At 40.2% G+C, this 17,310-nt stretch overlaps 1 protein-coding gene across 4 annotated transcripts in view; it reads right to left on the minus strand.

Moving 5' to 3' along the window:
- Nucleotides 1-17,310, minus strand: part of LOC126473172 (uncharacterized) — an 84,310-nt gene that overhangs the window by 56,253 nt on the left and 10,747 nt on the right. For all 4 annotated transcript variants that reach the window (XM_050100052.1, XM_050100053.1, XM_050100051.1 and 1 more), the window contains exon 3: nt 4,062-4,209. In XM_050100052.1, the coding sequence (XP_049956009.1) occupies nt 4,062-4,209 (148 nt within the window). The remainder of the gene's footprint in view (nt 1-4,061; nt 4,210-17,310) is intronic.

Here is a 17,310-nt window from a genome sequence, read left to right on the forward strand (position 1 = left end):
AGCCTCTGGTTTAGACTTTCCACTCTGCTCCAAACCAAAGGATCGCAATCAACTCTGGGTATGATGCACAAATAATGAGCTTAGCCTGCATCATCAGTGGTAACTGCCTTCATCAAACTGGTCTTCAGCTGGAAGGTACTGAGAATTGCCTAAGAACCAATGCGGCAGGTGTCATTCACGCTGACATGAGCAGCAATTTGCACCCAGTACGTTCGATAGCTGACGGTAGAGCCTCCTCCGCGTCTTGAATGAGATGCCGCCAACTTACAATATAAATGCCACATCCATAAAACTACTGATCATTTATCTGACCAATCATAAGCAGCGTACAAAGCTGAATTATGAAATTAATTATCAGATCAAACATTTCCAATCCAGCTATGAAACAATAAAACGTGTACCTCAGGGCTCCATATTGGGCCCTTTCCTTTTGCTGGTCTACATTAATGATTTAGAGGCACCTCTGTACTCCCAATTAGTAAGTTATGCAGATGGCTTAAGTCAAATAACTACTTACATCCATGATCAAGGTCTAATCAGCTGTCAAACGAATATTGCCGCGGATATAAACATGAAATGAAGTACGATGAGGCCAGCAACATGGTGCAAACACTCAGTTTCCGGGACAGCATAATTAAGGAATGTATCAAAATAAAGATGTCAGAAAACATAACAAACAGAGACAGAGTGAAAAGTGATCACGAAAAGCAACTGCCAAAAATATGAGGGTAGTTCAGAAAGTAACCACTATATGATGGTAAATAATACTCGCAAAGAAAAAAAATTATTACATTGACCTTGCAACTACAACTTTCTGTTATTTTACAATTATAGTTGGTGGTGACTTTAATTTACTCTCAATATGTTGGCAAAAATACAAACAGAGTACACATAAAACATCATCTGAACTTGCACTAAACCCATTCTCTGAAAATTACTTCAAGCAGTTACCCACGCGAATAGTAAATGGTTGTAAAAATACACCTTGACCTCTTGGCAACAAATAATCTTGACCTAACAACGAGCATCAAAACAGACAGGGATTAGTGAACACAGGGTTGATGTAGCAAATTGAATACTGTAACCCCCAAATCCTCCAAAAATAAACGAAAAATATATCTATTCAAAAAAGCAGATAAAAATGCCTTCCTGAGAGACAAACTGAGAGACCATCTCCACTCCTACCAAACCAACAATGTTGGTATACATCAGATGTGCCTTGAATTCAAAGAAATAGTATTGACAGAAATTGAGAGATTGATATCAAATAAATTAACAAACGACGGAGCTGTCCCCCCTTGGTACACAAAACAGTTCAGAACACTGTTGCAGAAACAATGAGAAAAGCACGCCAAACTTAAATGAATCCAAAATCTCCAAGACTGGCAATCTTTTACAGACACTCAATGCGAGATGCTTATAATAGTTTCCAGAATGAAACTTTGTCTCGAAACACAGCAGAAAATCCAAAGAGATTCTGGTTGTATGTAAAATATGCTAGCAGCAAGATGCAGTCAATGCCTTCTCTGCACAATAGCAATGGAAAAACTATTGACGACAGTGCTGCAAAAGCAGAGTTGCCAAACACAGCCTTTCAAAATCCCTTCAACAAAGAAGACAGAGCAAATATTCTGGAATTCAAATCAAGAACGCTTAATAAAAGCAAGTCTTCTGATCTAAACTGTACATCAGTTAGGTTCCTTTCAGAGTATGCTGATGCAATAGCTCCATACTTAACAATCATATACAACTGCTTGCTCGACAAAAAATCTGCACCCAAAGATTGGTATGTTGTACAGGTCATACCAATATTCAAGACAGGTAGTAAGAATAATTCACTAAATTACAGGCCCATTATCATTAACTTCAATATGCACCAGGATTTTGGAACATATACACATTCGAACATTATGGATTATCTCAAAGAGAACGGTCCATCGATACACAGTCAACATGGATTTAGAAAACATTGTTCTTGTGAAACACAACTAGCTCTTTACAAACATGCAAGTGTTGAGTGCTACTGACAAGGGATTTCAAATGGATTCAATTTTACCAGATTTCCAAAAGGCTTTTGACACTACACCACACAAGCCGCTTGCCGTGAAATTGCATGCTTATGGAATATAGTGAGTGGATTTGTGATTTCCTGTCAGGGGGGAGTCACAGTTTGTTGTAAATGATGGAAAGTCAGAGTAAAACAGAAGTGATTTCTGGAGTTGCTCAAGGTAGTGTTACAGGCCCTCTGCTGTCCCTTATCTATATAAATGATTTAGGAGAAAATCTAAGCATCCGTCCTAGGTTGCTTACAGATGATGCTGTTATTTATCATCTAGTAAACTTATCAGAAGATCAAAACAAATTACAAAACGATTTAGAAAAGATATGTGAACAGTGAGTAAATTGGCAACTCACCCTAAATAAAGAAATGTGAGAGGTCATCCACATGAATTCTAAAAGGAATCCATTAAACTTTGATTACGCTATAAATCGCTTAACTCTAAAGGCTGTAAACTCAACTTAATACCTATGGATTACAATTACGAACAATTTAAATTGGAAAGAACACAAAGGAAATGTTGTGGGGAAGACAAACCAAAAAAATGACTTTTATTGGCAGAACACTTGGAAAATGTAACCGATCTACTAAGGAGACTGTCTACACTACGCTTGTCCGTCCTCTTCTGGAGTGCTGCTGCACAGTCTGAGATCCTTACCTGACAGGATTAACGGACTACATCGAGAAAATTCAAAGAAGGCCAGCATAACATTTCTGTCGCAATTTCCTCCACAAAATACATTCAGTTTCAGCGAGACTCTTTCATGTTCAATGGCGGCTTTTGCGACCTTCAAATTCTTACATTATGGTGGTTTACTTTACCCAATACACAAACCGTTGATTTGCTCAAAAAGACGAGTCATTCAGAAAAAGGTTCTCTGCCACATCCTGGAAAACTGAAATGCAAAACTCGTACCTGATGGTAACCTCCCCTCAACCACCAGATTTTCTGAACTGTGCAGATGAGAGTTATCCTTGCAACACTCTCTGCTCCCAAAATTATACTGGCCTCAACCTAGCGCTCACACCCTCTATCCAACAGTTTCCACCACCTCTGTCCTATAACCTCCTCCCTGTTCCCATCCCCTCACCCTCACTGTATGCTGCCTTCTGCCAAAGCAGTTGCCTGTCATTCCCATTCCCTGCTCCCCTCTTTTTCTGCTCCCTGCCTCTGCTATCCCTCCCTCTTCCCTGCCCAACTCCAGAATCCCGCTCAACGTGACGGTTGCATTCCAGTTCAAGCTAATGGAGATAGTGTGAGATTTGCTTGCTTATGGGAATATTTTCTTTCTGAAGGAGGCTTTGGCCAAATGCTAAATGTGTGACAGTCTTTATGTTGTGTCTGTCTGCAACTTAATGTATCATCTTTACTGTGAGTCGGAATCTATACCAACAATTTCCATTACTTGAATGCACGAATTATGTTCATTTACAGCCCTGGTTCTGTGTAACCTGAAGCCATCTGTTTTACATTATATAGTAGATTGTTGAACTGTACCTTTAACTGTCTTGCAGCTAGCTTCAAAAACATTTACTTTAAGAACCATACCTGCCAGAAGACATGGAAACCAACAACGTCTTTTCATATCAAACAGCCAAAGAAGGTTCACTGGCAAATTAGTGTCTATAACTTATCTAATATTATTGCAAATACCCCATTTTATAGATATTATTGTAACTGGCTGGGTAAGTCACTTCCAAGGAAGGGGGGAAGGGAAAGTAATACTAGCTCCAATAGGAACACAACTAGAAAATCACTGAGGTTTTCAAGCCAACTTTCACGCTGAGGCCAGCTTTTACTTAATGAACAGTACTTCACACGTAGCATTTCTTATCGTCAAAGACTCACCACCTCACTATTTCCCATTAATCACCACATCTGCAAAAATACGAAGTACCTGTCATCAACTCTCTGAGTTTATGTATGATTTTATTTGAGTCTGTGAAAATTACAAGTAATTAAGATACCAGCATTTATGCCTGTGCACGGCAAATACAATACCTCGTTATGACATTTACTGGCGATTTGTGAATCAGCATATCTTTCATTTCCCAAGTGAATGGGCACTGCAAGGCATCGAGCTGGTGCTGAAGCTCATCACCTAGGGATATCTTCTCAACTGAACCAATAAGTTCATCAATTTTTGAGTCTGCAAATGTGAACATATTAATGTTACATCTCCAACATTACCATTTTAAGTCAAACGAGAGGTATAAACTTCAAAAATTTAAAATATGTCACAACAACAACACAAAAATTTTCTGTGACACGGGTGAAAAAAACAATATGATACGTCAATACATTACTACTCACCACACACAGGAGGTAATGAGCGAAACACAGGCAAATGTAAAGTACACTTAAAAATACAAATAGCTATCAGAGAAGGTCCTTCCTCAGATGCAAGTGCGCGCATGCACACGCACACACACAAACACACCACATGGCCACTGTTGTCTCTTAACACTGAGGCCCAAATGTGATGAGCAGCCAACTCTGGTGGGGTGCGTAGTAGGGACACAAAAGAGGCACAGGTCGGGGAAGGATAGCAGGGTATGGGTAGGGAAAGGTGCTATAGTGCTGCCTGTGTAAGTGCGCAGTGTGTGTGCAAAAATGTGGAGGGAACAGGGCAGTGGGCTGTTAGTTACAGCTTAAGGATGACTGGGAGGCAGGGGGGGGGGGGGGGGGGGGGAGGAGGATGTGACAGGAGAGAGGGGGAAGGACCACACAGGTATGTTTGGGGGACAGCAAGTGTGTGAGGCTGGAGTGGCAGAAGGTAGAGGCAGGTTGAGGACAGGGACTAGTAGAGGTTGAGGCCAAAGGGGTAACCTCCACGCCGTACAGTGGATCACACAGTATCTATGTCAATGCAGGTGTTATGAGAACAAGGGCTATCTTTGTAGCAATTCCGGGATGCACAATTCTGAAAATCTGTTGTTGATGGGAAGAACGCAGATAACAAAGACTGTGAAGTAGTTGAACTGAGGCATACAATGTTGTGCAGGGGCAACTGAGTGCTTCTGCTGTCTCTTTATCACCATTTGGAGCTGACCTTTCATGTGGGCAAGCCTGAACTGCCCACTACAGTCCTGTCAGAGGCATCCCTTACCCCAATAAAGGCAGGACAATCTGTGAAAGCAATCATGAGGCCAAACAACTTAGGTGCAACTACTGTGCCACACTCTATGGGGGCATGGTAACAACAATCTGTCTGTCCGGATCAATGGCCATAGCCAAACTGTGACCAAGTGACAGCTGGACCATCCTGTTGTGAACATGTCACACAACACTATGTGCTTAACTTCAATAACTGGGACACAGACTGGGCCATTTGGAGTCCTCAAACCAACTACACCTTTTCAGAATTGCGCAGGTGGGAACTCTACCTACAACATATCCTTGTTTCTGTGACCCCTCTGGCCTCCAGTCTCTCTAGCCCCTGTCTCCATCTGCCTCTATCCCCTTACCTGCTCCCACTCCATCCTCACACATGGTTGCTACAACAGCAGCACACTTTCATAAACCTTTCCCTTCCTTGCCTCTCTCCTCTCCCTTTTCCATTCAAGCGACAGACTCTCGATGCTACAACCCACTATCCTGTTCCTGCCACATCCCAGTACACTTCCACAGGTAACTTTACACAAATACATCACCATTTTCACCTCAGTCTTCACTGCAGGTACATCATTCCACTTCAAAAGCAGATTTCCCAGGCCATCACATCCAATCCTGGTACTGCTGATCCCTCCAAAGAACAACTTCAGAGCACACCACTGGTGACTGTATTATCCTGGTCTGGAATGTACTGATCAGCTACTGTGATAACACCATGCATTCCTAGTATCATGCCCTGAAATGAGATCTAGCCTGACTGAAATTTTGCCCACCACACCTAGAATAGCTTTTTGTAACCGCCCCAATTCCCTCAATGTTCTTGAAGAACCCTATGTTCCTTCTGGACCCATTTACCCTATGGCTCCTATCCTTGTGACCGTGCAAGACTTGCCCTATGCACCCTCCTACCACAACCTATAGCCACATTGTAACTGGCAAAGGTGAGCCCTTGTGAAGCGGCATGTCATATCAGCAGTTATGTAAACACTGCCCAGCCTTTACATTGGCATGACTACCAACATATTATCAATTAGGATTAATGGGCAAAGGCAGAGGGTATATAATAGGAACACACAATATCCTGTTGCAGAGCACACTCTAAAACATGCCAATCATGACTTCAGTGTCTGTTTCACCACATGCAACATCTCGATTTTTCACCCAGACACCAGTTTCTCAGAACTCCCCAGGTGGGGACTAGCACTACAACATGTCCTTGGATCTCGCCACCAAACTGGCCTTAATTTATGTTAATTTCTTCCACTTCAGCATTTCTTCACAGTAACTACTCTTTTCTTCACTCTGTTTCAGTTTTCTACATCTTTCACTGTCTTACCCATCTATTTTTCATCAACCCCCTCCCACCTCTGTTACGTACAATGCAATTAGCTTTTAACTCTTATTAACTCATGCACGATGTTGAAGCAGTAACGTCTGTCTTGTATATTACCCTGTCTTCCACCTTTAAGCTCTCAGGTTTTCAAATCTCGTCCGATACAGAGTCTTTCCTTCTCATTCCATATAGTAAATCTCCCCTGATCTGCAGTTCTGGGTGGCTCTCCCGAAATCTACCCCTTTTCCTAGACCTCTCCAGTCCTTTTGCTTCAACCCTCTTCCTTTCCCTCCCTCAACCCTTCTTCCTGAAGGAGGAGGTATTAGCTCCAAAAGCTTGACTAATTACAACCTTCTTTTATGTGTGTGTTCTCCCGCCAATGCTTGGTGAGTAGATTTTTTATCTATATAATTAAATTATTTTGGCAAAAATTGATTTTTTTGTTTTTATATTAGAACAATTTGTCTGCCACAAAAGCATCTACTTGGGTTAAAAACAAATGTTTTGTCACAAACAGTTGTCAACTCTTGTGAATGCCTTAAAAAGTATGTAGTAGGTTTTCCAATATTACTTAATAATGTCACCACAACTAACGCAATTCTCAATTAATCAGGCACAACTCCGAATTCCCAATTCATCATGCACAACTCCACGTATGACCCTGATGGCTAATTTTTTGCTAAACATTGCCTTCCAATTTACTACCCCATATGACACCAAAAAATTTATGCATGCAAAGTAAACATGTTTTGGTGAATTACTGGGGCACCTACATCCAGCTTCTACAAAATGTCATGAAAATGTGACTTATACAATAGCTTGCCAATTACCATCAGTCACAGTCTTCCAATTCTTTAATTTATGTGCAAACAGAGTTGCATCTAACAAATTGGATTTATTAATATGATGCTGCAAAATCCTGACTGGAATGTAAATAGTGGAACGGTAATCACTCACCAAACAATGGAGGCATCGAGCAGTCAACAGGCATATAAAGAGATTGAAATCCTTGTTAACCTTTTGCTTGAAAGCTAGCAAAAGTTTCAATCTTGTTTACGCTTCAGCTGCAAAGTTTATGACAGTCCAATACTAGTGCAAAATATTTCAGTAGGTGTGCTGGTTTTGACTTATGAGCCATTTTCAATAAATGGTGAAATGTTTCTTGGTCAAAAGGCATAATTCCACATAGTCAACATCTGGGTAAAATAAAGCAACATATGGCCAGTGGCACTATAGTATGTGGCACCTGGCAAATTACTGTCAACCACATGAACCAGCTGTTGACATAACATTTTGCATCTTGTTAGCAACTGTCAGTCAGTGGATCCATACAGCTTGCTGCACATGATATGCAATGGATAACTGAAAAGGTAATTTCATTTACTGAAGATTATAGTAATTTACACGAGTTGTAGGATATTTAAAGTAGTAACTACAACACAATAGATTAAAGAAATGATATGCTGGGGCAGAGTGCCATGAATGTGGTTGTAGTATTTTAGAAGCAAAGAAAAATATCAAGAATATAGACAGCATACAGTCACAAACATAATAACATCAACGGCCAAAGAAAATTTGAACATAACCTAGGAAAGGAGGAAAATGGTTTACATATGACCTAACAAGTTTCTTATATGGTGGTAATTAATTTAAAAAAATATATCTTTAAACAGGCAACCTACGTCATATGACATCTGGCAACACATTTTCAGGGTAACAGCAACCTGTCTGAGGATGCATCAAATTATGTTGGGGGTTACCATATTTGTAGCCTTCGGCCAAAACCATTCTGTGAAATTGAGAAATCTGTAACAATTACAGTAACTCACAACTCATCACTACTTGGTTTTCACAAGTGTTTTCATGAAATGTATTTCAATTACTTCTGCAACTTTTACAATCTGTCAACAATTTCAAATCACCCTCTTTGTCATCTGTCCTAAGACCTACAGCTATGTTGCTGAATTCACAAATAGAAGTTAAATAAGTCTTATTTGGACAAATCTGTACTAATGGTGAGTACAGTATATCTACGACAAAAATCACTATTGAAGATAGTTAAAAAATATTCAGGATGCTAAGTGATTCTGTGGTAAATTACTGTGTTTGACTTTATGTACACTGTGGAGCAAACTATGGAGACGACAAATGTATGAGGTAGTCTCACAAATATTAGTAATTACAGGCATTAGTGTTAACAAACATTTTTGCATTTTTTCTTTGCTTCTGTTCCTATAACTAAAATCCTCTCATCAGTTAATAGTTATCCCCTAAGTCATTTTAAGAGAAACAGTTTTTAATCAAGCATGTTGTAGGACGTGCTGCATGAAAGAAAGAGAGAATCCTGTCCCACATAGACAAGTGATTCCTATATAATTCTGGAAGGCATGAAATGGTTCAACTCTCTTTTGAGGGGGGAAAAATAAACAAAAATACAAAATATAAACAGAGCTGCAGGGTAGTCAATCTTGACCCTACCGCACACTATTCCGCATTCCAGCTTTCATGGTGGATGGTACGCAGTAGAGGCTTTAAAAACAGTTTCATTAGGTTTTCATAAAATTTTGACAAAGCATTTGATAAGTTATAAGTATTATATGCACTGACTAGCTGTAACACTGCTTTACAAATTTTGTAAAGTAAATTAACTTCCCTACTCCACGGACCACCATAACAGTGGAACAGGTGGTTGGTTAGAAAATTTTAAGGGTGAGTGCTATAAAAGTATTTGAGAACACCTGTCATTACTATTGAATCTACAGTTTTTGGAGATTCTATGCTGAGGAGTGTCACATCTGCTGACATTTTGCTCCTCTATATGAAGACAGGATATGAGTGACCCAAAAAAGAAAAGGGCAGATGAGTAGTGACTGTCATAATGATGTTTTAGTTCAAGTTTACCCGAACAAAACATACACAAGTTACAATTGCTGGAACATTTCAGCAACAATGAGAATTCCTTGGCACCTTGAAGAATGAAATGTGAAATTAAATATCGTAGATCGGGTACACGGCAACATGGTACATCAGAGATCAGGCTCAACTGCCACCACACAGTCTTTTACTTAACTCTGCTGTTGTCCTTGGGTCAATATGACCCGACAATAAATTTATCTTTCTATTACTAGGTTAATGCCTGGTGCTTGTAAATTTATGTATTTGTTTCTATTCGTAATTACCTCTCAGAAACCCCGGCGTTGTTGAAAAACATGACCCTGTTTTTTAATAACTGAAATATGTACACTTGCATTCCTTGGATCATAATGACCCAATTGCTTTTAAATACTCATTTATACACTTGTTTACAATCCATTATATCCAATCCACACATATATCAGTTAACATAACCATGGAGTCCACTGCTTGCTTTGCAACAACAGACACTGTATTGCTGAAGACGTTACATCCGACTGAGCATTAAAGGAAGACATTATATTTTTAGCTCTTGCACTAAATAGTGGTGTATTTTTATCATAGCCAAATACTGCCTGTCTGATAATAAATTAGAAACAATAGGCAATGCATCTAATAGTTGCTGTTGTTGTCTTCAGTCCTGAGACTGGTTTGATGCAGCTCTCCATGCTACTCTATCCTGTGCAAGCTTCTTCATCTCCCAGTACTTACTGCAACCTACATCCTTCTGAATCTGCTAAGTGTATTCATCTCTTGGTCTCCCTCTACGATTTTTACCCTCCACGCTGCTCTCCAATGCTAAATTTGTGATCCCTTGATGCCTCAGAACATGTCCTACCAACCGGTCCCTTCTTCTTGTCAAGTTGTGCCACAAACTCCTCTTCTCCCCAATACCTCCTCATTAGTTATGTGATCTACCCATCTAATCTTCAGCATTCTTCTGTAGCACCACATTTTGAAAGCTTCTATTCTCTTCTTGTCCAAACTATTTATCGTCCATGTTTCACTTCCATACATGGCTACACTCTATACAAATACTTTCAGAAACGACTTCCTGACACTTAAATCTATACTCAATGTTAACAAATTTCTCTTCTTCAGAAACACTTTCCTTGCCATTGCCAGTCTACCTTTTATATCCTCTCTACTTCGACCATCATCAGTTATTTTGCTTCCCAAATAGCAAAACTCCTTTACTACTTTAAGTGCCTCATTTCCTAATCTAATTCCCTCAGCATCACCCGATTTAATTTGACTACATTCCATTATCCTCGTTCTGCTTTTGTTGATGTTCATCTTATATCCTCCTTTCAAGACACTGTCCATTCCGTTCAACTGCTCTTCCAAGTCCTTTGCTGTCTCTGACAGAATTACAATGTCATCGGCGAACCTCAAAGTTTTTATATCTTCTCCATGGACTTTAATACCCACTCCGAATTTTTCTTTTGTTTCCTTTACTGCTTGCTCAATATACTGATTGAATAACATCGGGGACAGGCTACAACACTGTCTCACTCGCTTCCCAACCGCTGCTTCCCTTTCATGCTCCTCGACTCTTATAACTGCCATCTGGTTTCTGTACAAATTGTAAATAGCCTTTCGCTCCCGGTATTTTACCCCTGCCACCTTCAGAATTTGAAAGAGAGTATTCCAGTCAACATTGTCAAAAGCTTTCTCTAAGTCTACAAATGCTAGAAATGTAGGTTTGCCTTTCCTTAATGTATTTTCTAAGATACGTCGTAGGGTCAGTATTGCCTCACATGTTCCAACATTTCTGCGGAATCCAAACTGATCTTCGCCGAGGTCGGCTTCTACCAGTTTTTCCATTCGTCTGTAAAGAACACGCGTTAGTATTTTGCAGCTGTGACTTATTAAACTGATAGTTTGGTGATTTTCACATCTGTCAACACCTGCTTTCTTTGGAATTGGAATTATTATATTCTTCTTGAAGTCTGAGGGTATTTCGCCTGTCTCATACATTTTGCTCACCAGATGCTAGAGTTTTGTCAGGACTGGCTCTCCCAAGGCTGTCAGTAGTTCTAATGGAATGTTGTCTACTCCCGGGGCCTTGTTTCGACTCAGGTCTTTCAGCGCTCTGTGAAACTCTTCACGCAGTATTGTATTTCCCATTTCATCTTCATTTACATCCTCTTCCATTTCCATAATATTGTCCCCAAGTACATCGCCCTTGTATAGACCCTCTATATACTCCTTCCACCTTCCTGCTTTCCCCTCTTTGCTTAGAACTCGATTTCCATCTGAGCTCTTGATGTTCATACAAGTGGTTCTCTTATCTCCAAAGGTCTCTTTAATTTTCCTGTAGGCAGTATCTATCTTACCCCTAGTGAGATAAGCCTCTACATCCTTACATTTGTCCTCTAGCCATCCCTGCTTAGCCATTTTGCACTTCCTGTCAATCTCATTTTTGAGACGTTTGTATTCCCTTTTGCCTGCTTCATTTACTGTGTTTTTATATTTTCTCCTTTCATCAATTATATTCAGTATTTCTTCTGTTACCCAAGGATTTCTACTAGCCCTCATCTTTTTACCTACTTGATCCTCTGCTGCCTTCACTACTTCATCCCTCAGAGCTACCCATTCTTCTTCTACTGTACTTCTTTCCCTCATTCCTGTCAATTGTTCCCTTATGCTCTCTCTGAAACTCTGTACAACCTCTGGTTTAGTCAGTTTATCCAGGTCCCATCTCCTTAAATTCCCACCTTTTTGCAGTTTCTCCAGTTTTAATCTACAGTTCATAACCAATAGATTGTGGTCAGAGCCCACATCTGCCCCTGGAAATGTCTTACAATTTAAAACCTGGTTCCTAAATCTCTGTCTTACCATTATATAATCTATCTGATACCTTCTAGTATCTCCAGGATTCTTCCACATATACAACCTTCTTTTATGGTTCTTGAACCAAGTGTTAGCTATAATTAAGTTATGCTCTGTGCAAAATTCTACCAGACGGCTTCCTCTTTCATTTCTCTCCCCCAATCCATAAGCACCAACTATGTTTCCTTCCCTCCCTTTTCCTACTCTCGAATTCCAGTCACCCATGACTATTAAATTTTCATCTCATTTGACTACCTGAATAATTTCTTTTATCTCATCATACATTTCATCAATTTCTTTATCATCTGCAGAGCTAGCTGGCATATAAACTTGTACTACTGTAGTAGGCATGGGCTTCGTGTATATCTTGGCCACAATAATGCGTTCACTATGCTGTTGGTAGTAGCTTACCCGCATTCCTATTTTTTTTATTCATTATTAAACCTACTCCTGCATTACCCCTATTTGATTTTGTATTTATAACCCGGTATTCACCTGAGCAAAATTCTTGTTCCTCCTGCCACCGAACTTCACTAATTCCCGCTATATCTAACTTCAACCTATCCATTTCCCTTTTTAAATTTTCTAACCTACCTGCCCGATTAAGGGATCTGACATTCCACGCTCCAATCCGTAGAACAACAGTTTTCTTTCTCCTGATAACGACATCCTCTTGAGTAGTCCCCGCCCGAAGATCCGAATGGGGGACTATTTTACCTCCGGAAAATTTTACCCAAGAGGACGCCATCATCATTCAACCATACAGGAAAGCTGCATACCCTCGGGAAAAATTACGGCTGTAGTTCCCCCTTGCTTTCAGCCGTTCACAGTATCAGCACAGCAAGGCCGTTTTCGTTAGTGTTGCAAGGCCAGATCAGTAAATTATCCGGACTGTGGCCCGTGCTACTACTGAAAAGACTGCTGCCCCTCTTCAGGAACCACATGTTTGTCTGGCCTCTCAACAGATACCCCTCCGTTGTGGTTGCACCTACGGTACGGCCATCTGTATCGCTGAGGCACGCAAGCCTCCCCACCAACGGCAAGGTCCATGGTTCATGGGGGTAGGATCTAATAGTGGGGAGGACATTTCAAAAGAAGAAAACCTTACTAATGAAGATAGCACTCACCCTTACATCAGAATCAGAAGAATTTGCTTCAGACAATGAGGTTGGTAGTGGCAATTTGCAGGCTGTAGAAGTAGTTAAATTGAAAGGTACAAGCATCGGTCGGAGTTTGGTACCCTTTCCACATAATGGAAAGGCATTCAGTGTAAACAAAATGAAAGAAACAGCTGGTCCCACTTGCTTTTCAAGTAATTATGAACAAAACTCTCTCCACTACTCTGTTGCAAATGACTAATATTGAAGGCCAAAGAGTGTATGGTGACAAATGGAGAGATTTAGATGAATTTAGTTTAGAAGCATATATTGGTGTATTATTGCTTGCTGGTGTTTAATCGTATGTTGAATCAATAGGCAGCTAATAGTATCCACAATCAGGCAGATCAACTTTTCCTGCTACAATGTCATAAAGATGTTCTTTCACATTTCTCCAGTGTCATGTTTTGATGAAAAGTCTGACTGGCAGGTGCAAAGAACGAACGACAAATTAGCACCTATAAGGTTCAATGGCTGGAAATAATTGCAAAATTTTGTAATCCTGAATTAAATGTTGTTGATGAGCAACTGGTGGGCTTTAGGGGTCACTATCCAAACAATATATTCCAAGCAAACCCACCAACTATGGGATAACGATGCAGACACTGTGCAACAGTGCTAGTTCGAATGCTCTGCAAATACAAATCTACACAGAAAAACCACCTGGTGTACCACTTCAGAAAAGCCAAGGCATGCGTGTCGTTATGTATCTGTCATGAGCTAAGAGAACAGAATGTTGTATTTGGTAATTCTTTTACACACAATAATTTTCACATCCAATATCTCAAAAGAATGGTTACAATGTTGGGTACACTCAGGAAAAACAAGACTGTAAGTTATGCCAAGACATCCACAGTTCAGAATTCTGTTTCTGATTAAGATACCACAATAGTTTACTAGAATCCAAAGAAAAATAAGTATGCTGTTCAAAGGAGCACAAATCAGCAACAGAGAAGATGAAAAGGTAAAAGTTATATTAGATTGCAATGCTACAAAAGGTGCAGTTGAAATGCACTACCAGCTTACTGCCACATAAACATGCGAGGAAAATACTCATCACTGGCCTGTAATTTTATTTTATAATATGCTTGACACCACTGCCTACAATGCTTTTGCACTGTGGAAAGAAATCAATCCAGAGCTGAAAATAAATATTCTTCTCAAAAGAACAATATTCCTCGAGGATCTAGGAAGACTTCTTGTTACTCCGTGCACGGAAGACAAGAAATGACTGCTACAAAATGCAATAGCCACTGCTATTGTGAGATAGATACAAACACGGGACTATTCCATATCAGGCTCTATACCAACAAGGATCGAATTATATTAAATTTCATGTAATAATATTTTAATCTCCTAGAGTTTTGCCAATCAAGTCATTATGACCCAAAGTACCAAGATCATATGCTATTTTCAAGGAGAATAGCACAGTTAAAGTGATGTCACTAATTACTTTACTGAAGGTCTTCAGCCTGCCAAAACTTTGGAATTCCTACATTACAGCCTGCCCAAACTTTTGAATTTTAAAGAGTTATTTGTAAAGAGGGTGCTTTGTTAATTTACACTGCAATGCTGCACGACAAGCAATTTGACCAGTGTAACTCCTACAATTACACCTGCCCCTAACAGCTGGAAAAACCGAACACTGTGGTTGATAGCAGATGTGGTCTCTGGCGATATACCCTAGTTGGTCACAGAAATTTCAGTCATAAAGAAACCACACACACAACATAATGACAAATCCATTTAATCATTTTCAACAAGTTTTCTTTCTGGAAACAAAGTCTATTGGTCTGACCAAAAAACCTGGCCCTTGCTAGACTAGAATGTGGACCATACAAACCCCTTTAAGAATAATATGTTAGTTTGAAGAATGGAGTGCATCCTAAATGTGTTGTATAACATTTGTCCTATTAATTTCTGTGCTTTTTGGTTTGTATCAGTCAGAAAAATTTTACAGTTAACCCTGGAAATTTTGCGCAAAAGATTTTTGGGTGTCTGTTGAGATCTACATTAAAAAAGAAAACTTACTGAAAATAATTAAATGGCTTTTTCCTTCTTGTGTGTGTTCTCTTTTCCTGTTTATGATTTTTGCTGCCAATTCAAGAAGAATTGCCACATCAGAACGAACAGAGGACACGACGGTGGCTCCTCAGAGTGACACTGCACTCACTAACACAGAAGAGAACAATGAGATATACATGGGGCCTCAGGCCCCAAATACGAGTAATAATAATATTGTTATTATTATTTAAATTCTGGAAAGAGGCAGTCTTTTTTAGTCCATTGAGTTTCAGATGATGTGACAATCAACCAGTCCATGCCAGAATAGGCCAAATCGTCAGTAAAGCAGCCTTGTCAATCAAAATCACTTCGCCGTATCACCTGACGATTGAGACTAAGGACTCTTCAACACCACGACCGAAAAAGTCTTGCTGGCTTAGTTACTCACCTATAATTTTCGCTTCTTCTTCAAGCTGGGCGTCGGGCCACTGGAATTAGGTTCTCTTGTTCCCCTAGCAACCCTCATCATGTAACCCCCGCCCCATGGTTTCCTTTTCTAAACCTGAGTACCGTGTATTAATTACATGCCCACATCACTTTCCAATCTTGATTACACTGCTTTCTTATCCTGATTACACCTCCGAGGGGTTGTACAAACTGGCACCAGAAGTGACATGCCAAATTCACTCTCAGCTTTGAAGTGCTGCATACAAATTACTAAGACATGAGCAGATGCATGAAACCATTGTGTGGACATTTATTCTGAGTGACAGTAGATGAGTGCTTAACATATTTCGTCTGGGCTGACAGCCCAATCTACCGAGAGCTGCTGCCACCATCACTGCTGGCTGCATGAGGCCACTCGGACACGTCCATCACCTCTGCCGCCCTCGCACAGTGCTACATTGTGGGAACAATGACCCAGTGCCAGCCGCCGTGTCACTGCCCAATGCTATAATGCTGTCTGTCAATCAATAAATGTGATTTGCGAGTTTCAATTTCAGGGGGAAGATGCAACCTGCATCCAACACTGCCCAAGATGTTGATGAGAGCTGCCACCAAAGCCGTTTTGTTGGTATTGATGCATGTAATTTAAGCCGATGCCCAAAATTTAGGTCACAGGAACAGCTGGACATCGATCACAACAAGCATGCAAGGCTTGAGTAGCTCACTTCCCCATTTCCACTTTTTCCACAGCCGTTTCTGTCCCAGCATGTAACTGTCATTGCAATGAATTCGCTGGTTTCCACCTTTGCGGTTAAGCCAGGTAAAAATTTCCGCACTGCCATACAAAATGGGTGTCCCACACAAGCTTCCCTGATTTCAAAGACACAGGGGAAAAAACCACAGTAGATATGACAATGAAAAATGCACCACATTGTAGAGCTTCTCAAAGAATTTATTTATCATCACTACACCTCTACATGTGAACCATTTGCAGCATGAAGAATATTGAGTCTATATTCAATTTCTTGCCAAGTTCTTTGTAACATTTCCTCTGTTATTGTTGCAATCACATTAGTGATACAATGTCGTGACGAAGGAATATCATCCACTTTGGTTGCATACATGCTGTCCTTCACAAATCCCCACATGAAGAAATCAAGCAGCGTAATGTCTGGTGATCGTCGTGGCCAGGCAATGCGTCCTCCATGTCCGATCAAACGATTGGGAAATTTCCTATCCAGGAACTTGCGAACAGCTGTTGACCAATGCAGCGTAGCTTCATCTTGTTGAAAAATGATGTTGCGTTGCAAGTCTTGTATCTGAGGGTACACAAACTACTCCAACATTTCAAGATACAGTGACCCATTTACTGTTTGTTCCACAAAGAACGGTCTAACAATCCTGTTGTGCATTAGCCCACACCAGACGTTTAGTTTAGGGTTATCAC

Source organism: Schistocerca serialis, chromosome 4, assembly GCF_023864345.2.
Source record: "Schistocerca serialis cubense isolate TAMUIC-IGC-003099 chromosome 4, iqSchSeri2.2, whole genome shotgun sequence".
NCBI classification, from domain to species: domain Eukaryota; kingdom Metazoa; phylum Arthropoda; class Insecta; order Orthoptera; family Acrididae; genus Schistocerca; species Schistocerca serialis.